General features: G+C 35.1%; 1 protein-coding gene across 7 annotated transcripts in view; it reads right to left on the bottom strand.

Moving 5' to 3' along the window:
• Positions 1-22,502, bottom strand: part of LOC110467393 (protein unc-80 homolog) — a 59,719-nt gene that overhangs the window by 9,609 nt on the left and 27,608 nt on the right. For 2 of the 7 annotated variants that reach the window (XM_021524524.1, XM_021524530.1), the window contains exons 26-50: positions 21,394-21,525; positions 18,833-18,967; positions 18,003-18,103; positions 16,766-16,852; positions 16,356-16,439; positions 16,136-16,204; positions 15,536-15,634; positions 14,842-14,938; positions 14,353-14,474; positions 13,879-14,064; positions 13,181-13,225; positions 12,514-12,698; positions 11,420-11,549; positions 11,005-11,073; positions 10,483-10,590; positions 9,794-9,904; positions 9,079-9,236; positions 7,930-8,148; positions 6,911-7,121; positions 6,276-6,355; positions 5,908-6,031; positions 5,302-5,341; positions 4,661-4,716; positions 3,619-3,666; positions 592-774 (exon numbers count right to left, since the gene is read on the bottom strand). In XM_021524524.1, coding sequence (XP_021380199.1) covers positions 592-774; positions 3,619-3,666; positions 4,661-4,716; positions 5,302-5,341; positions 5,908-6,031; positions 6,276-6,355; positions 6,911-7,121; positions 7,930-8,148; positions 9,079-9,236; positions 9,794-9,904; positions 10,483-10,590; positions 11,005-11,073; positions 11,420-11,549; positions 12,514-12,698; positions 13,181-13,225; positions 13,879-14,064; positions 14,353-14,474; positions 14,842-14,938; positions 15,536-15,634; positions 16,136-16,204; positions 16,356-16,439; positions 16,766-16,852; positions 18,003-18,103; positions 18,833-18,967; positions 21,394-21,525 — 2,879 coding nt within the window. Of the gene's footprint in view, positions 1-591; positions 775-3,618; positions 3,667-4,660; positions 4,717-5,301; positions 5,342-5,907; positions 6,032-6,275; positions 6,356-6,910; positions 7,122-7,929; positions 8,149-9,078; positions 9,237-9,793; positions 9,905-10,482; positions 10,591-11,004; positions 11,074-11,419; positions 11,550-12,513; positions 12,699-13,180; positions 13,226-13,878; positions 14,065-14,352; positions 14,475-14,841; positions 14,939-15,535; positions 15,635-16,135; positions 16,205-16,355; positions 16,440-16,765; positions 16,853-18,002; positions 18,104-18,832; positions 18,968-21,223; positions 21,290-21,393; positions 21,526-22,502 lie in introns of all 7 variants that reach the window. The other 5 variants (XM_021524527.1, XM_021524526.1, XM_021524525.1 and 2 more) reach the window with 5 other exon arrangements.

Raw genomic sequence — 22,502 nt, 5'->3', positions numbered from 1 at the left:
GAGCAGACTAACTCAAGTATATCTTACCATGTAATGTGGACCCTTTAGGGCCTCCATAAGTGTAAGGGTGTTCGTATAGTGGAGGTTGTATAGGTGTTCATCTTGTTATTGGTTTGTATTTCTAATGATTCATTTACACCAGAACCTAATTAAGACTCTAATGTTCTCCATCTCTAGGATGATGAAGTTGACTACCCAGAGTAACGTGTCTTGATAAAGGACACAACAACATCCAACTGCCTACAGGAATCAAGCCTATTACCCTGCCGTCAAAAAACTGACACAACAGTAAGTGTGCTCTGTGTCATCAGCTATAACTGGTTTTTTTTATCAACTCAAAAACCACTACAATGATAATTGGAATATCACACTGCATCAATTTTTTCAAACGATAGTGAAACAGTTGTTCATCATGTTTCTAGCGTTTTAATTTGTTGATCTAAATAAATTTCATCCGAAAAATTACTCTTAAAAATGGTGCTTGGATCCTGGCATGTCTATGATGGATATCTGGTGAAGCTACACTCTTAAATGAATGCATACAGTAGGCTTTCTTAAACATCCTGGATTCCTCCTTACATATGTACTTACCCCTAGAGCAGCCATTTGCATGGCGACTAGTTTTACAACTGCCGAAGAGAATGAAGGCGGCGTGAGTATGCTCTGCGTGATGTGTTCGATACGGTGGCTGCCATGGAAACTGAACAAGTTATCAGGCAGCACGGCTCCTCCTGGTCCGGACAGTATGATGCTGAGGACAGCGCCGATTAATGTCTGGAAAACCGAACCGCAGTACAATCAGGCTAAATCTATTTCTAAATTACTTATGGACATAATTCATGTTGCTAATATCAGCATTATGCAATGGCATGATAATAACCTTACATTTTGACATCAGTTTGTAATGAGCTGTTTGTGTCAAAATTGAAGTACAAAACAACATACACTAAATTTTGTATTTGATGATAATTTAATCGATCATGAGTTCATGACGACTGCAATTCTTTTTTATTTAAATATAAACACACATTATAATTAAGAAACTTATCACATGCATTATATGATATATTTTCACTACAGTGAGCTCGAGTCTATGAATTTTTTTTTACAAAATCATAAATACACTGGCAATGCCTATACCCTGTACAACTCATGACATTGTGGCAAATAAGAAGTGTTGTATTTAACTGGCAAGTGCTGTTCAGGAGAAATTCATATATGTTACCATATATATAAAAAGCTGGTATAATCCGTTATATTAACGTATCTTAATATCATATACAGTCCATTAAAGTGTCAAATTATCATATATTATCCACTTTGTGTCTAATTAATATGTGATTCACTATGTCTAATAATGTACAACTATTCATCTCTAATAATCATGAAAATCTACTGTAAGTATCTACCATATACATAAACAATCTGCCACATGTATAGTAGTGCCTGTCATGTGGCGTCTATTTACCATATTTGATACACTATGTTGTCTATAATTACCACATATATTTACAATGCATTGAAGTGTCTAATTATTAATATATACATAATCCATAAGTGTCTATTTCGTCTTTTCGTATTGCAGAGTTATCTGCTCTTGTGAGCAGGTATTGATTGTTACGTCATTACTTTGTGCGAGAAAATTACGTCGTTTTCTCAAAAATTGATGACGTTACTCTCACAAACAAAATGACGTAATTACTATCAATACCTGCTCACAAGAGCAGATAACTCTACAATACGAAAAAGACGGAATAATTAACATAGACAACAGTTTATCAGTTAGTAGTGTCTTATTACCATTTATAATCCATTCATGTCTAATTAAAATATGGTCCATTAAAGTCTAATTACAACATACATAATCCATTGATGTCTACCATATTTTAACACATTACTCAGTTTCATATCTTATACCAAAGTCTACAGGTCAATCAAAATCAAAAAGTATCTGAAATGTTATCATAATAAAATATGCATGACTTCCGTTCAACTTTGAACTTTGCCTCAAAAATTGCCCTTATGCAAGCATACCAACAGCTTGGCCGAATTCGATAAATTTATTGTTCAGAAATTAATATTTCAGCCAATAAGAATTGAGGAATCTATATCCCAATATGAATTTTCAAACTTCAGTTGAGCTGGTTAAAAAGGGGTTACAGGCAAACTCAACCATTATTCAATTCCACAAAAAAAATGGAAATGGAAAAAGACTTCCTTTCCAGATTTTGCCACCCTTGATAATCCAGCGATTACAGTCACCTTCGTTCTCTGCTCCCCTAGAATATATCATAGTAAAATTGAAGGCACACAGCTTGCTTATTGATTGGTCTCAGGTTAAACTTGTACTTTGAAGATTACAGAGGAATGACAATCAACTTTAAAGACAGTCAATTTTACTGTTGTACGACCATGAGAATTGTTTTGTATGTACATCGAATGACCAAACTTGTCTTCTTGTTTCATCCACACGATGATGCACACTGAGCCTTCGATTTTGTCATGACAGATTCCAGGGGTGCAGAGAACATAAGTGAGTGTAACGCCTGGCGTGTCAAGGATGACACTTTACATATGCATATACTTGAATTACTCCAAATAATCTGTAGAATGGAGGCAGAGCTTAATCCCAACAATTGGTTGATCGCTGTAGCAACATTCTGATTATACACATAGAGCACACAGAACAATTCAGTACAAGTATCTAACAAGGTAATTTCATACACAATATTCACATTCATTTAATAAGCAGACATACATTTTTTAAAAACTTTCCTTTAATCATTTAGGAAGCTACAAATTGTTCTCTTTAAAATATGAGGTCTTACAAGGTTTGTAATAATGTATCGGATAATATCCAACATAATATTGATACACGATTGCCTTGTTAATAGACTGCATTCGACTTGGACATGTTTCCCCTATATTAACAGAGAACACCTCCAAGAAGTTAGAAAATAATAAAAACGTCAGCTTATTTAATGTAAACATTGAAAAGAAATAATTGTTTTGGTCTACAATAACAGTTGATGTAACTTGTTTACAATGATAAATGAACATGTTTGAATGGATTTTGTACGCAGACTTGAATCACATTACTGGTAGATATCTGAAACAACTCCTACAAGGTTCTTTTAACCCTTTCACCCCTATGTAACTTTAGTAGACTCTACCATGCATTGATATGGATGAGTCCATTATGGTCTACAGCGGTGAAAGGGTTAGGTTCATCTACATCATCTACATACAAGAACATGCAATGGAAAAGGGTACAATGTACTAAATATACATATATAACAAGTCTATCTTAGATTACGTCTACATCAAAATTCTGCTAATTCTTGTGTTAGTCCAAGAAATTCATAAAGTTGATCCAGGTTTTTAAAGTTAATTTTCGTTGAAGTGATGCTGTGTTGTTTGTCAATCGGAATAACATGCTCTGACGTAAAGTGAAGCAAAACGCTACCTACACACTGCAGCCAGCGATAGACTCAGTCCGAGATAAGTACAAATCATGCTTGGTACATCTGTTGATACTACTCCTCTCGTAAGTATTGTTAACACCAGTTTATGCAAAGCTTACTCTTTTATTTCAATCCCTACATAGACATAGTTTACCTGTAGTATATTAGACAAAAGGCTTTGTGTCCTATCCGACGGATTATCCTGGAAAGTAAGTATTCTCTGTAACAGTAGCTTATGTACATTTAATCGTAAAAACAATACATGAGACAGATGACCTTCGAGTTCTATCTGAACGAGTAGTCTTGAACCGAGCCTTAAGCAGTTCTTTGTTGAGCTGGAGATTATGCATCAGAACTTTCCATGCATTTACCAGGAACTCAACTCTGTCGTGTACATAAAGGTAAATAGCTATTGGTATGGCCAATAAAAATTGATTACTTGGTTCTCAGGCCCGTGCACATTTCAATTTAGGACACCGCATTGCCAATTTTATCGTGATAGTAATAATAAAAAAAAATGTGAATGCGCCAGCCGCCGTCTTTAAAAAAATCCGGAAAATTGGTCCGCATGTCGTTTTTACTCGTTAGTCACCCAAGTCCCGAAAACGTTTGAATAAAGATAAGGATTGATATCCAGGCTAGCGTTAAAATGATTATGACTGATTAGTCTTGTGTACAAATGGCGCTCATTTTGGTACAAATAAGGAATGGGGGGTTCGTGATTCTCGTCTGGAACACCGTGGGGGGGAATTTTCGGAGGCTTGATCTATGACAGGTCTCTACACAACTATAAAAAGACAAGGTAATGCCCACAATGAACGTTTTACAAACTACACAATAAAAAAAAAATTGCCCTGCCGCATCTCTTTTGAAAAGAATTGGCCCTGAGAACCAAGTTATTCATTTTATTTGGCCTAGCTATATAGTTTAATAAATGAAATAATATGGCCAAGACATGAAACACACATAGGACCTAATACCAACTTAAAATCAGGGGAAGGAATTCATAATGGTCACATTTAAAACAGAAGCCCACCTCCAAATAATATGTTTATAAAAAGTAAAATGGAGGATGACATACAAGATACATGCACCAGTGACCACTATCCAGTGGCTGGTGACCAGGGTATAGTTATTATATATGTAGGAGAAGAACATGCAGACACGGGGGTTGCACATGCGTAACATGTTGATACCTTTAGATGTGGGAGATGTGCTATGTATTGGAACTTCTTCAGTGTGAGAAATACACCTACAACACCACACAGCATATATAGAATCATGTGGAACCATAAATTGACACATAAAACACATATAACGGGTGAAAATGGTATTTTCCCTGTTTTGAATTAGAAGAAACAATAAGAGCAGCCAAAGAGCATGTGTTACACGTGACAAGTTGGAAAATATACAACCAAAGTAAATAATGAAAAGCTGCGATGAAGATTTGTAAAAATATTCTGTGACTGACAAATGTGATCAATAGTGATATATCTAAAATACATTCAGAAGTATATTCTTATTTAAATGCACTACAGTGTATATATAATGATAAAAGATTTATGTAAAAAAATCAACCCCTGAAAAACATCAAATTTCAGAAGCAGTGTGTCACTTTAACTAGTTCATCCCTGAAATTTCATGATGGACTATTCCAATCTTTGAATTGGAAGAGTTCAAATGTGTCTGCAGGGGTGAATGACTTAATTTCTATCTGTCTATTGTATCTGTGCAAGTTTAGCATGGGTTATTTGTTTAAAAGATAGCTTTATTACAAATGACCTAGGAAAATGTGCACAAAGTGGTTTTTATTCCCGTTTAGCATTATACAGTTTACCTTTCAGCAGATTAGCAGCAGCATCCCAGTCGGCCTGTCTCTGTAAAACAAACCATACCATGTTTCAAATTCAAATATCGCTTTGTAACTTATTTCAATGTTGCATGAGGTTATCTAAAATTTTGTAAAGCTGTATCAAAATAATTTGTAAATATAAACTTGTTTGAATTGTTGACTATTTTTAAGTCCATTATTAAATTTCATTTAAATGTTTTTTTTTTTAAATATATAAAAATAGTTATATGAAAAAATTAATCAAGAATTAGACCTTACTCGTGATTTGTAATGTCTGACAGTTACGACATTTAATATAGTATAGACAGTCATAACTACTCACATTTTTTATAGAAAGTGTTCCCCGTAAATTTTTAAATTCTGCCTATACCTGTATATATACACTACCCATATTCCTTTTTTCCAAACTTGGTTAAATCATTGCATGCATTTACTCTACAACTTTGTTACAAACCACAGGTATTTACTCCATATTCGAGGATTTTTTTAAATGTACTTATAAATGTGGAACAACTAACGTGTACTTATAATTGTGGAACAACTAATGTGTACTTATACCTGGTAATTGTGGAACAACTAATGTGTACTTACTCTAAGGGCAGTCTTTTTAGAAATCTTGATGAAGAGTCTATCAAGCCTTCGGAGAATCAGATTCAGTCCTGGTCGAATGGCCTCTTGTTTCCAGTCCGTAATAGGCAAGATTTCTGTCATATATCTGAAGCAAAAAAATAATTATGCAGAAAGATTTCAAACCAAGTATTTATGCTTTATTTCATGTAAAAGAAATTTTGATAAAGAAGATTTTTTAGTATTTTCAAAATCCTTTAGATTTTTACAGCATTAATTTAAACAGTTCAAAATTATTTTATCCTCCTCCTTTTGTTATTAATTCAAAATCATATGAAATATATCAAAATGTATAACTTTATAAATGATAAAAATAAGTTTAACTGAATTACCTTTGCAGGCCTGTACATCTGAGAGTATCAGGATCATAGGGGGCTAGTTTCAGCAGTGTATTGGCTATCTCGGCCAATCTCTGAAAACAAATACTTATTATCTCAAAACTGAAAGACAACCAAAATGAAGCAAAAGAATTCATAATAACAAAAAAAAACAACATTGAATTATTTTGAAAACTTGAACTTGTTTGTAAATTACAAATACCTTGAAAATCCTTCATTAGAACAAACACATCAATAAAGGGGAAAGTATTGTAAACAATCTATAGTCTCCAACCATCAGACAGACATTAGCATCAAAAACGAACAATATCTAACTCTGTTTAGAGTGAGGCACAAGTTCCGATTTCAGTATGCTACATTCCACCGTCTTAAAAGTAGTTACCCAGGTACATGCAAAATTTGGCAATTGTTCGTAGGTGACAGAGTTTATATGAGATATGCCCCAAACAATGGGTCACAATGACTGACGGACAGATTTTTAACCTATATTAACCTCTGTTAGTACTGATCGGGGACTAATCAATTTGGGCATGACACAAAAACTGACTATATTTATATAGATAGACAAGGTATAAACTGTTACCGGTACTCATTTTTATATTCTGTGTTTGTATTCAAAGAGTTCTTACATTGTGTGTTTTATGATCCAGGAGTTCTGGCGGTCTGAAGGATGGGTCCTGTAACATCTTGCGGAGCTCCTTGAGGCGACTCTGGCAGGAGGCGTAAAACTCGGCCACCACACTGAGAAGAGAGTCCCGAGGTTTACGGAACTCCGTCCTCATTTCCATGTCCTCGCTGTCCTGTGTGTAGGCCTTTTTACGACCTTCCTCCATGTGACGACTGTAAACATTTACTGTCTTGTTTTAACAACCGAACATGCCTCTGCTAATTTAATTACTCTTTATACATTAGCCATAGTAATTTATAGTTTGGTGAGTTGATTGATAAGTAAATAAAAAATTAAGCAGTTTTAATCAAGTTCTTGTAGAAGCTTCCTCAAGCTGCACTTTATTTTACATGTATATGCAAACGTTTAACATTAAATTTGTTGTGGAGAATCAATTATATATAATCATACGCTGTTTCGAGATAATATCATCTACTAAAAATCACTTGATCTTCATGAGTATGCGATTTTATGGTTGTTTTTACAAAGACAAATTCATAAGAATTTCATTTTATGAAAAGGAACAAAACCTGAAATAAATTCCTTCGTAAGTTGTGTCTGAATCCATATTCAAAAGATATGAATTTGAGATTGTCTCTCACAAATTAATGCAAAATATCAATCATTTACTGAAAACAATCATTCAAGATACTAATGTAGTGGTCTGAAACAAGTGGCCGCAGACCTTGGGAGTAAATCCTGTGCAACAACTTTACCAAAGTCCAAAGGACGCCAAAACTTTTGCGCCCCATGAGCGAATTTGCTGGTTAATTTTCTAGGCAGAGGTCTTCAGTCAAAGGATCTGAACAATTTCTTTCATTATGATGTATGTACATTACTATGTAAACAACTGTAATATCTCAGGGGTTTTATTACCTGTATGATTTATCTGCAATTACCTATTTTTTTCTGCATTAAAATAGATTTTTAAAATAGAAATTTTGTTGCCAGATTACAACCACTTTAATGTGAATTACATACCAGCTAGCATGCGAGTCCTCCCTGTCGTCATAGTAACTAGTTCCACCCAGCGGCGAGTGGTTACTCTGGTTGGACTTCACGTTGGGTTTGTCGCTCTCCAGCTGACGTTGAGGGAGACTCATGTTCCTGAAAAAGTTTGTGGTCAAACCTCTAAGGTCTCTGAGGCTGGATACATCTATATAAGTCTGTAAAGAGTCAAAACCTTCACCCCCTAGCCCCCTAAAAGAAACAGAGAAAAAATAATTGGACATGGCCCGTGCGTGTGACCAGTCTTCCAATCCTATTAGTGAAGTTAGTGTTAGTAACATAGATATGAAACCCCAGAAACTATTTTCACACCAGGAGAAATACAATATGAATTTGAAAACTTATGAATGTTTGTGGCACATAGATGCCACCATTTCCTTTTAAATGCAAATTAGGGTCATTCTTTGAAAAATAATCTAAAAATAGTAACAGTAACCTTGACTTTGACCTTGGAAACCTTAAGTAGGAACTCATTCAAGTATTCTATAACTTGACCTTTTTAAAAGGTTGATCAAGATCTGTTAGAAAATAAAGTTGCTGGAGTGATGCCAATGCATTGCTTGACAAATTTCTATAAATAGTAACAGTGACGTTAACCTTGGAACGATAAAGCATGACATCGTTCAAGGTTATCTCATACTTGACTTTTGAGTTAAGTTTGATCAAAATCTGGTGAGAAATTAATTTATTAAAGCAGTGACACTGAATCAGAATGAAACAAACATGGATAACACTATATATGCACCCCCAATAACAAAGTGACAGGGCAGGTTGGGGGGTGGGGGGTGTTAAAAAAAACCACCAAAAAAAACACCTAAACAAACCATATTTATCTTCTTGAGTTGGAATTAATTTGTATACATTTCAAAAATGTTAGCTTTATCACAGAAATGTTGTTAAAACTGCTACAGTAGTAATATGTTTTCCAAAATAAAGTCTCGATAATTGAATCATATGATGCATGTCACCTAATGTTTTTGCAGTATACATACACAAGTTGAGCAAAACTTTGTATATTGTTGATATTAATAACTATACAAACTTATCTTACTATCTGATATTACATATAAACAGGATTTGAACACATTTTTTCCATTTAAGCCAGAAGAAAGTGATGTGTACCTTGTAAAGTATTCACAGCAACTGAGCAGTGCTCGGATGGAAATACCCATGTTGGTGATGATAGTGATTTCTGCTCTGGCTGCGGGAGGATTGTCCTGACGAGTTGTCTCCAATCGTAGGTGTTCCAGGTACCGTGTTACTACGACCTCCAGTACTGTCTGACAGTGTAAACATAAACAGGTTATGTACCATCTCCAAGCTAGACTATCTGACAGTAACTCAAAGTAAATAAATATAACTCAAAGTAAATAGATATAACTCAAAGTAAACACATATAACTCAAAGTAAATAAATATAACTAAAAGTAAATAGATATATCTCAAAGTTAATAAATATAAATATAACGCAAAGTTAATAAATATAGCTCAAAGTTAATAAATATAAATATAACTCAAAGTCAATAAATATAACTCAAAGTACACAAATATAACTCAAAGCAAAAAGATATAACTCAAAGTAAATAAATATAACTCAAAGTAAATACATATAACTCAAAGTAAATAGATATAACTCAATGTTAATAAATATAACTCAAAGTTAATAAATATAAATATAACTCAAAGTTAATAAATATAACTCAAAGTAAATAAATATAACTCAAAGTAAATGTTCATTTCCTTTCATACCAGCGAAATTATTATAAAGATAATACTTTAGATTTAAGAATTAAAAAAAAAAAAAAACAACCATTTATCGCTAAGGCGATACGACTTACAAGCATCTGCACACTCCTGAAGGAGTCCGGGGCATAGCCAATCACGGTCACACACATGTTGATGACCTCTATCATCTCCAGGCGGTCAGGGTCATTCTCATAGCAGAAATCCTATAGCAATGAACAGAGTCATAGATTTGTGTAAGAACGATTATTTCATTTCATCCTTGTCCAATTTCACAGACACAATGTTTAACATGAATTTAAAACGTATTAGACATGACATGTGTCTGATACTCTGAGAAGAAAATTGAAAATTTTGTGCAGTCCATCAACAAAACAGGGAAATACATAGTCTCTGTTTATTATAGAACTTATATTCAAATATAAATCCAGGAAAAAGTGCGAACAACACGGCAAATCTCTTCCAAATGTCGGAATTTATTGGAGCAACATTGACATGTTTCGACTCAGAGGCGAGTCGTTCGTCATCAGATGACGACTCGCCTGTGAGTCAAAACAAGTCAATGTTGCTCCAATAAATTCCGACGTTTGGAAGAGATTTGCCGTGTTGTTTGCACTTTTTCCTGGATTTTTACTTGCACCAGTGTGAACTCTGTATAGCTTCGTGGTATCCATGGTGCAATCGACCAAGAAGTTGAAGAAACTTCAGTTATTTAGGAGGTTACATGTGTCTCCACCGCCCTTCTGTGATTACTCAAATATAATTCTGGAGCAAAAGAACTTACCAGAGCCCGAAGTGGTTTCTCTCCCTGGATGAGTTCCAGTATGCAAAGACTGTCTACAGTGTCACGCTCCAGGGATAGCAGCAGTTTGAAGAGGCAGTCCGGCTGCACCTGTCAGAAAGATACCAGAATGCATGTATCAGGTCAAAAGATTAGGTCAAATATTGGCATGCTGTACCAGCAGAAAAGATACAGCAGGTACATATATATATTGGATCAAAATTGTCCCACTGTACCAGAGTCTATACACAACATATACTTGGGTTAATGGGTTGAGTAAAAAGCTAAGTACTTTAATGACATAAATACAATGAAAAATCTCAGAGTATTTTGTTAACAGGCAGTCAAAAGTTGGTTAAAATATTTTGAGTTTTTTGGATCAATTACGCAGACCGACTAAAGGACAAGCTGTTTGGTCAAACAGCGCATCCTGTGTCTAGTCAACAAGAAAAATGACAAAGAAAAATAACAAAAAAGAATGAAAAAACAACAACACTCATAACCAGAATCTTCTAGAAAACTTACCTTTCTGCAGTCCACAAGCCCTGTATCCTCAGAGGTCATGTCCAGTAGTGGGGTCACACTGCCAAACATCTACAACAACCAGTAGTGCCATGTGACATACCAATAACAGCACAATATAATTATAGGCCTGTGTGTGATAAAATAGCAAATTTCCAACCAACTTTACAAGGTGTGAATCTACACTGTTGGTATGAGGTCTAATATGCAAATCTTAATCCCAATTATAAACTGGTGAGATTTTAATCCATCATCCCTTTGTGACATAAGTTGAAAAAACTCAATATCAGACGGTGGTATGAATATCGACAGAAAGTATCATGTTTTTGTGAAGACACTGTTGGGGAGATACTGACCTGAAGGATGAAGGGTTTTTCTTGTGTAGGATGTGTGATGACCGTATGTTAGAAATACCTACCTGAAGTATGAATGGCTTCCTGTGTAGGATGTAGAACTGTTTACAGACATACTCAACGGCCTGACACAGGACAGGGTTAGGCTGGTTGTTACTGTATATCTTCAGCAGGGTAGGCATCAGGTACAGAAACCTGTTATCCAATGTTAAATCATGTGTCAATGAAAAATTATGAACTAATATTAAAAGAAATGATTTTTGTATTCATATATAACAGTTAATATCACATATGAAAAGTCTGATATTTTCATTTTTCAATACAGATTAATAACGTCAGTTAAATGTTATCATTAATAATAGGGTATTAAAATTGTAGATTTCTTAATATTGTTGTAGGCCTGCATAATAATGTACGATGAATGCTGTGAACAGAAAAAAAAATCAAATTTACCAATTTCATATCCCAAACTTTAACAGCAAATTAGAAACTTATACTTGTATATAGCACTCATAATGTATAAGACATTTGATCAAAATCTGTTTATATTATCAGGACAGGCACAGGAACAGGACAAATGTAACAAGGCATTGTGAACAATTCATAAACCCTCACATATATATATACCACAGTCTGTGAAGACAACGTTTACACAATGCATCTTATTGATAGTAATTGTCCTTCGATCATAATAAGCTACGGACCGATTTCACTGCCATTGAAAAAAAAAAAAAAAAAGGCACAATTATTAATATGCTAATGTAGTGTAACAGGAGCAGAAAAATGCACTGTAAGACCAGGGTTCAAACCCGGGACTCTTGACAGAGGCTCTACACATTGAGCAAACTGGTTGCCGACGATCGACCCAGTCCAGTTCTGCTGCATTCATCTCTCCTTCTTTCAAGTCTTTGCTCCTGAAGACACAACTGTTTATAACCCAGGTTCAGGTGTGCCCTTGTCAAGTAATCACCTAGTATTTGAAACAAGGGTCAGTCACAGGCACCAAATATAGCAGGAGCGGAAAAATGCACAGTTGAATCTGGACCCTTCGAACTTAAGAAGAAAAGGCTCTACCAATTAAGCTAGCAGGTCACTGATAATTGACCAAGTCGAGTACCGCTACAGTAAGAACTAAAGAGACAGAGGTGTAAGAGCTTACCCATTCATGGAGAAGATGTGTTTAAAGTGACGACATGTGTTGATGAGGGTGGACAGACAGAACCTGAGTAAGGCCGTGTCCTCACAGTGTAGTATCATACAGCCGTTTATCACGTTCAGGAACAACTGGAGATCATTTGTCCACGAAAATGTACTCGTCATCTTTGAAAAGATGGCTGACATCAACTGCAGAAAATGGAGAGGAAACTGTTACTAGCATGATGTTGTTTTATAAATCTAACTTTGCATTTAATGAAGTGGATTTCGTGAGGATCTTCTCATTGATAGTACATGAAAGGAATCTTGTAGTTTCCAAAAATCTCTTCTACATGTAAGTGATGAACAGATTGTTTGAACAGTCAATGAATAAAAAGTCTGGGTATCTTTTTATCATGACATGAGAGTGTATTCACTGAAGAACACTGATTATATAATTAATTGTATTATATTCACCCGCTGTTAATTTCTTCCTTCAAAGGCGAAAAAGGCGAAAGTTAAAATGCCGGTATAGAGTAATTGAATGCATATCATGACACAAGAATATATATTAAATCAGTTTAGAAGTCCAGTCAATGTGGGAACATATAGTGACTGGTAGGTTTACTGTGTAGCATACAATTCCTGACTTTAAGCCTTTGATTCATATGTACAAGGAATAATGTAATTACCTTAACCCAAGAGAGTTTGTGCAGCGTATCCAGGCCATACAGCTCCTTTAAAATACATTACACAGGCATCATAACGAAGAGAAACAATCATTAACTACTGACAATTATCAGTGATTGAGTAAATGTCTGGTAATGGTGCATGAATATTGACAGTGGTCTTCATACAATATTAATAGCTACATTTGGTCTTTACACAAACAGGTATTTACCACAAATACCATAATAAAATATATCACATCTACCACAAATACCATTAAAATCAGGTCACATCAACCACAATTACCATTAAAATATAGTCATATCTACCACAAATACCATTAAAATTAGGTTGCATCTACCACAAATACCATTAAAATAAGGTCACATCTACCACAAATACCATTAAAATTAGGTCGCATCTACCACAAATACCAATTAAATGAGGTCGTGTATCTCATTGTTGCTTTGTCTTTCTGACAAGAAAGATGAAACAGACATTCATGCTCCTTCCATCCAGTACATTTTAAAGCTAAAATCCACTACCGATTATATTTAAAAAACAAAAAACAAATTATAAATCTTCTTATGGTTTGAAATTCTTGATATCATTATCATACTTATGAAAGGATCAAGGCATTAATCTATTGTATATAATTTGTTATTTTTATTTGACAATCTATTTCTTGAGCTATAGAACAATGGTATGATTCGCAACCTACCTCTCCCGATTTTCCATGGTATAGTCCAAACTCTGCTTCTAGAGCTTTGCGTGGAAATGATGGCTGCTTCAAAAACTCTTCATGTAGAAAAGATACATGGTTCTGCATCTGATGTGGAGCAGTGCTCTTGAGCACTGAATGTGTGAATAAGACCTTCCCTATCTCCACAAACTTCAGGATGAATGCCTGTAAATTTGTACCAAAAATACCTCACGAACACGAACTTAAAAAAATAGCTGTTAAAAACTTTACTTTTTTGAGATTAACATTTTTCTCGTAAAATTTGTCAAAATGTTGAACACAAGCTAAACATATGTTACAAATATTTATTTTGAACACATTAAAACAAGGGATATATAGCAGTCATTGTCGGTTTTGTAAAATTAAATCTAATAAAACATAGAATTGTGATTAGCAGTTAACATTAATTTGTCATGTTGTGCTGTAGAGTCTGCTACCAGTCAAAAGCCCCACCTGCTTCTCCAGGCTTTGGAACGCGTGATCAGGGTTCATCTTAACAAGACTCAGCTGAGGGTAGACGTTCCTCCTGAAGAAGTAGAAATCTCGCACATAGGCATTCAGGTTGTGAATCTGATCTGAAAATATAATTAGGAAGTAAATATTTACTTATTGTTGTTTACTTCAAACATTGGAAAATCCAGAATCTGGTATTGTGAAGATTAACTCATTCACCCCTGAACTTTCAAAATGAACTATTCCAACAGTTGAATTGGAAGAGTTCAAATGTGTCTTCAGGGGTGAACGAGTTTAAAGGAAGTGGATTGCATATTTATTAGATGTACTTGTTAGACAGTACATAAAGTGTCTCAAAATATCATTTCTTTACTATTATATTTGAACAATAGAAAAATTGAAAAGAAATCGATATTTTGAAATTAAAACAAATATCTTTAACATACCCAACCATATGAATGAAACTCCTATGAGAAATCAATGACTTACTTGACTTGGTATCAACAAGGAAGTAGGAGGAATATTCATCCTCCGGTACATTGAAGAAATCAAGGCTTTCCTGAAGAATCTGGGAGAACTGGGTGTCCTGGAAGAAACAATATACACAAATAGCATAGCAGCACACCATATATAATAAACAAATGTATTTTATTAATGATATATGAGTTGTTGTGCAAGAAAATAATTTCTTTTAACTAGTGACTATTCAGTATCCACTTCATGCTTGTGTGGTAGATAGGTTCTAATTGTATACATAGTCAAAGGATGAGAGTCGTCTTCTAGCTTTGCACTAGAGAGATTTTCCCTTTCCTTTAGCTCAGTAGTAAAGCGTCTGACTAGGTAGTATGGGGTCGTGAGTTTGATAACCTTTGAAAGGGGTATATATAATAAACAAATGTATTTTATCAATGATATATGAGTTGTTGTGCAAGAAAATAATTTCTTTTAACTAGTGACTATTCAGGCAAATTCTTGTTCAAGTGATAAATCAATTAAAATATCACATTTTGTCCATGATTTGAAAGAAGTTTGGAGAGACTTAAAGCCAATTACTGTTTACTGTGTTCAATGTTAACACCTAACCTATTGACCGTGTGTTGCATGATTTAAGCAAGTGACAAAATAAAATGGGCTTAGGCTTCGTGAATACGGCCCAGATCCACAGACGCAGACTTATACTTACCTCGTGTATAGGAAGTTGAGATGGTATACCAGTTTGGTCAGTACCATGAATTATTATCTTCTTGGCACTGGGCACATTGGCTGATATCATGATGTATGGCTGAATCAGAAACAAAGACATACGTAACATTTTGCCACAAGTTTAACAAGTTTCCAATATGTTTATTTCCTAATGGCTAAAGAGAAATTGCAGAAATAAATATTTACTTATAAACATTTTGTTTCCTTCAATTTAATGAAAGTAAATAGACATGGTTTGATGTCACATGCTCATCAATGTTTTTTCTTCCTTAACCCTTTCAACCCTATGCAACTTTAGTAGACTCTCCCATGCAGTGATCTGGATGAATCCATTATTGTCTACAGTGGTGAAAGGGTTAATTTTACAGCAGCTAACATCATACATGAATTGGGAAAATATAGAAATAATTTTCATTGAAATAGGGAAGATATTCCACATTTCCCTTTCATTATGGGGAAAATAAAGCACTTTCTTAGAAGTGGAAGCAGCTTGTATTCGGCTATGAAACTATATGATGATAAATGTAGTATATTGTCTAAAAGATCTTTACCAGGTATATTTGAAACATTTGGTACTTACATCACACTGTTCCTTCTTCAGTGTCTGTTTGAGGTCTTTAAAATACAAATCATCCACACTGGGGATAACCTACAACATACAACAGACTGGAGCTAGTAACTCTGTGTCAGCGATACAGAAATCAGTAATGTTACTTTACAATGACACACAAGTTAACAACTATATAGCTACCAGGAATTTTTCTATGAATTTTACACTGCCCTAGTGAACAAAGCATTACCTGCCAGATGAGGCCTAGGGCCCCAGCGATGGCCTCCTGACTGCCGGAACAGGGACTCCGAACATAAAACATGACATAGCCAGTCTGAAACAGAACAGTCATATAAATGAATTAGTGACATAACACATGACAAAGTCAATTTAGAGCAAATAGTCACACACCAATGCTGTAACGGGAGGAGAGTAATGCAAGGCCAGACAGGGATTTTAACCCTCCAAACTCTAGACGAACGCTCTACCAATTTAGCTACCTGGTAGTCGGCGAACGACCCAGTCCAGTTTCACTAGAGTACATATTGAACAGGACATTGTCAATCTAGAACTCAACCACATATTGCATTAGGTTTAATAATATTAAAAAAAAAGAGATAAATATTCATGAAATGAAGACTCTATGCAACGGTAAAATACCAAGTAGTTGTAGAGTGAGTGAGCCATCTGGGCGGGCAGATCCTGGAAGTACAGCACCATCCTCCTCAACAGGTACAACAGTTCTTCCTAAAACACAACACTTACGTATATATTATGCAGTTCTCAGTTTAAAAAAAAAATGAAATTGAATTAACTCAATTAATTCTTCAATCATCCAATGCAATCATTAGAACCCAAATATGAAAAATCTGCTTTCTGCCAGGTGTATCAAATTTACAAGGGTATTAAGAGGTCAAAAGCATCTGCTTAGAAGACACAAGTTTCTAGTATATATTTGAGCACTTTTCATGAATATTTTGATGAAACACCAAATAAAAAGTCTGAACAAGATAAAGCACTGTTGATATATACTAGGAATCTTGATTACACTAGTCCTGTGTTCAACAGGACAATGGGCATTAAACTTCATGCAAGTCAAGATTTCTGACATTTGAGACAAAACACAGTACAGATCACAGTATTGAATGACTGTTTGGTTTCTTATTCTAATACATCATATATAAGGTAGGTGATATAAGGAATCAACCAAGTGATAAATGTTTCCCATCTTCAGGCCTATCATAATGATTGACAGAATGAACTTTATTCATTTTACGATTTAACAATTATGAATTAAATGAAAATAGAAATGATCGAGCAACAACACCACTGAATCCGGTACAAAATATAATGTTTGATTTACATCCTAAGCCCAGGATCCCTACCGCCATTATATGGAACTGACTTCCGAGGATGCAGGGACGTTGGGTCTCCACCCCCCTGTATTTATGAATTAAGTTATATCAACTTATATCAATCACTCTTGTTGGCCCTGATGTTAGCACACAAAGGGTCTTGATAATGCTGAGTACCTGCAGAAAAACCCATAAGTTCTGGTAGGTGACCCCATCGCTTTTCACGTCCAGTTAGGGAAGGGAACACTGTGCTTGTCTTGGTGAAAGGCGAGTGCGCTTTCCACTGCGCCACCCAGCCACCCATTATGTCGTACATTCATTCCTGTCTGACATGTTACATGTAAGTACCGGGTACATACACATGAATATAATAAATTTTGCTACATGTACTTATAAATTAAAGTCAGATACAGAATTCTGTTTGCTAGTCCTGTAAAATGTTGACCCAATTTTAGGGGATTTTATTGCTCCTTTTTACATTTACCCTAGTTTAGGATATTTGAAGTACGACCTTCGACAGTTAAGAGTATCTGATGGCTGACCTGCTTGTCCTTATGAGTGAGTTTCTCCAGGAAGTGTCGGAGAAAGAGGATGGGGTCCTCCACAATACACGTCCAGATGACCTTCTCTGCCACCTCTGCCACTGTAACACAAACACTCCATTTAATGACAAATACATCTACATACAACACAGTACAGTAAAACCTTGTAATACTGCCAACATGCTCACTCAATCTGTTTATAATATATTCACGTCTGAAGTAAGATCCATAGTAGCAGCTTAACTTACCCTCCTCCACTCTATCAATCTAATTAAAATCAGATCTCTTATTACACTACATAGTGTAATGAGAGATCTGATTTTAATTAGATTGCCACTTTATATAATTATGATGTCTACATCATTGCTAACAGTGCACTGCAGTGTATAGGCCAATAGGATCAATCAATGATCAACCTTACAACAATGTCACTGCTATCAAACCTTGTCAATTGAGCCAGGCTCCCTTGTCTGTCTGTTCAACTACCCACTAATCACAGTTAGTCTACCAGCCTTTATTATCTGACCCCACAATTCTTGTTGTCCATTTTGCAGCTCCCACTAGTCTAGTTGTCATCCTGTTCAGCCTCCAACTTATCTGGTTGTCCCTCAATCCAGCTATCTAGTTGTCCACCACTAGTTGGGTTGGCATGGTGACCAACTCCAACCAATCTAGTTGTTGTGTTATATAGGCAGTATTTTGGGGAAAATGTATCATTTTTGTTGCATAAAATCTTCTCTATAATCCAGCTACTTTCAGCTTTGGACAAAGGAGGGTGAATTAAAGAGGCTCATTTACATATATATACCCCAATCAAACATGTGTCCTACCTGATATGCCATCTGCATTGACATCCTGGTCATCCAACAGATGCAGAATGGGTAATGCTGTTGCACAGATGCATGATGGGAAAAAAGTCTGAGCCAGCTGCATGTGATGTGTGTGTTCTGTACGATCCTCTTCACCTGATGTAAAACAATGATGTCAACTTTCTGCTTCTTTGAAAATAAAGTGGTTACTGTACCATGTAAACATATCACACACATGAAATAGAAATACATTTTGTAAAACTAGGGACAAATTTGTCCTGGTGTTATAATATCATATCTTACAGAATGTGTTAACTGGTATGTTTTATCATTTATTCTCCTATGTTAACGATGTAACAACTATTTTCATTGGTTAATAATCAGGCATTATTGGCAGATAGACACCCAAGTGCATGTTCTTTTGCCAGATGAACAAAAAAACGTTTCCCCTGTATAACAAGTGTAAACCAGTGAGCTGTAAGCGACTGGGCTTGAACATGTTAGCTTTGTTGAGTGAGGGTACATGTATGCATGTGCCTATCTAATTATTTCCACAAACATCCATGACAAACTGGCAGAACAGGACCACTGGCTGCAGTCCCCAGAATTTATGATCAGCTGTGTGCAGCTTGTCTGGTGTGACAAATGTCTGCATACACAAAAGAACAGTCAAATTGAAATAATTAGATTATCTAGGTCATGTTGCCTTATGGGCAATAAAAGAAAACCTGAAAACACGTTTAATGATATTGGGTGTGGAATAGATAAAATAACCATATATGTTTGTATATTATGGTGGATCACATAGCTTGAAATTTGAAAATGTTGGAGGAAAATAATTGACTCTGTCCAAAGCAACCATCATTATTAATTGTTTCCCCCCAACATTTTCCCTGCCTCAGAATGCGTTCCATCAAATGAAATGCACATAATATATATACATATACGGTGGTTATTTCTTCAGTACATACCATACATTGTATACAGTGTTAATATCGTGCTATATGCGACAGAAAAGCATTGGGGGGTTATTAATACTTTATAGGGAGTAATTTTTATATCAGTGTTAGTTTTACTGGATGAAGATTTCATGTATTTCAGGAAGAACAGCAAACATTTCCTGAAAAGTAACCCTGCGCACCCAAAAATTCTGCACAATATGGTTTATTTTCATGTACATGCGAAAATAACTTTGTGAATTGAAAGCCATATACAGTATTATAAATGCTGTGATATATAGAAAGTTGGTGTCCTTTTACATATATAATATATCATACCATGTAAAACATATACTGTATGCATATATATATCATAATGATGAACTGTACATGTGTTATGTAAAATATTAATTGTAAGAGACAGAATACACAAGTGACACTGATAACAGGGTGTGGTGTCAATGTTAGTGAATACTGGAGACATAAAGCATGGAATGCAATGAAGGGGTGTGTGAAAGTCGGGTGTGCCCGTTTATTCGTTTTTCCTATTTTTGCGGCCACAAGAATTCTTCAGATTTTAAGAAATCCACGTCTTTTTTTCGAAGTCGGCCTAGTTTCAAGGCAGACTTATTTTTCTGAGTCATTTTGACAGTAAGCCACTATTATATTTTCAAGTCCTTCCATTTTTGCATGGAAAGTATAATGTTATAGAGGTGTTTTTTTAAATGAAAATAATCTTTTAGCGAATTGTTGCAATATCAAATAATATCAAATAATGTAATGTGATTGTTGCCTTATAAAACCTGTAAAAAAACGGCCGATAAGAAAATTGTTGCTCATACCTCGAATCCAATGCATATTTACAAAGATGGCTTATTTTTGAGATGTTTAACTGCAAGAAATCTTTGGCTTATTTGTGAAGCCAACTTATTTTCAAATCAGGCTTACTATGAAGATTTAAGGGAATACATTGATTTCAATGTGAAATGACTCTGAGGTTTGGCTGATCATTTTACACCCAATTCCCCACCCAGAGGAGGGAATATCAAATATTCTTGGACCATTATCCCTGAAAGATAGCTTTCTTATGATTCAACCCGACTGTTGGGACACCAAATATCTCTTCAGAAACATTAAGTATATATATAATCCCTATGATTTTTTTTATAACCTAAGATAATATTTAGTATAAAAGGCTAATCTGTGTCTGAGCCTGTACGTGTCTAAATTCATTTTTGATTGATTAACATATTAAACAAACTAGAAAATGTTTTCCCTCAAAAAGAAATAGAAAAAAGAAAAAAAGAATATTTTATTTAACAAAATGTTTGTTAAAATATATTTCCTTCAATAACAATGTAAAAAAATGCTATGATTTCTACGATAGTACTGTACTTTGAGGCGACACAAAATATCTGGATGTATCATAAAAAAAAAAATGTTTTGTAAATCATTCGAAGAAAATTTTCTATACCTGCGAGTAAAAACCTTGCCCAATGCACACTGCCATTTCTCCAGGATGTCGACTGATTTGTACTTTCTTCAAATAAAAAGATACAGATCTACAACCTGGTTGTGCTCTCCTTTGAATGCTTGCACTTCGCCATTTGACGGTCAGATTAAAGAAAACATTTTTGTTTGTACCTTCAAGTAAAAATCTGGCCCAATGCACACTACCATTTCTCCAGGACAAGCTACGACTTTGGACGTTAGCACGATTGACGGGAGCAAGGGAAACACGCCGTGCAGCCAAGTTAAGCTCCTCAGGAATGATTGCTATAGTTAGGACAAAATTAGAAGCAGGCGCATTACATGTGGAGTGGACGCAGGAAAGGTTAGGGTGCCTACCACAGGGATCACCAACGTACACTTCTTTGTATGTCTTCAATAAAATTCATCAGTTTGGAAATGTGTAATATCAAAGTTTTACTTTATACACAAGCAATATACATATTGAATGTGTCGCAACGTTTCAAGTCTGACTGGTTCTTTGCAGATTGTCATCGCTTGACAAAGGGACCGGTCGGTCTTGAAATGTTGCGACATGTATAAAACGTACATTGTTTGTTTATAAAGTAAAACTTTGATAAAACATCTTTAAACATCGAAAATTCAGATTTAATGATCCGGTTCAGATAAACACAATGATGCTGATTTAGTCTGTCAAATCTGACAGTATCAAACAAAACCTGTGTTTACTGACACCCTGTCTAATACAACTCATTTGTTGGATTCTATAGCGTGTTTAACTAGACAAGTTTCCTTGATATTGTATAATGGATTTTTGAAAATGGAAAGATTTTTTTTTCTTCTCATTATTTGATTTCAGCATTTAACATACAAGATTTTTTTAAACAATGATGATCTCTGTTGGTATGGCTGGTCACAGTTGATAAGTTAACATCATATTCAGGTAAGAACAAACGTTTGGGAGAATTGGACACGGAGGGAATATATCGAGGTTGCCTTTACACCCCATCTCTCATTCGTCATTCTGTATCTGCCGGTGAAGTTGAGATGTAGGGTGGAATGGTTTCTGGGATTCGGGTTGAGCACAAATATGTCACACACATAACATGAACTAGACATGGAACACATCTTCAGACTCAACTAAGTTGGCTTCTTAAAAGGTTTTAAAACACTGGACATTTAGGTATATACAAACAGGCAATTTTTCTATAGTTATGTACGAAAAAACATGATAAAATAATTTCCGAAATCCAGGACAAAATCTGATAGTTTCACAAGCACCT

Source organism: Mizuhopecten yessoensis, unplaced genomic scaffold (genome assembly GCF_002113885.1).
Source record: "Mizuhopecten yessoensis strain PY_sf001 unplaced genomic scaffold, ASM211388v2 scaffold11173, whole genome shotgun sequence".
NCBI classification, from domain to species: Eukaryota; Metazoa; Mollusca; class Bivalvia; order Pectinida; family Pectinidae; genus Mizuhopecten; species Mizuhopecten yessoensis.
Note: the sequence above shows the minus strand (reverse complement) of the source record. Positions and strands in the feature narration are given on the sequence as shown.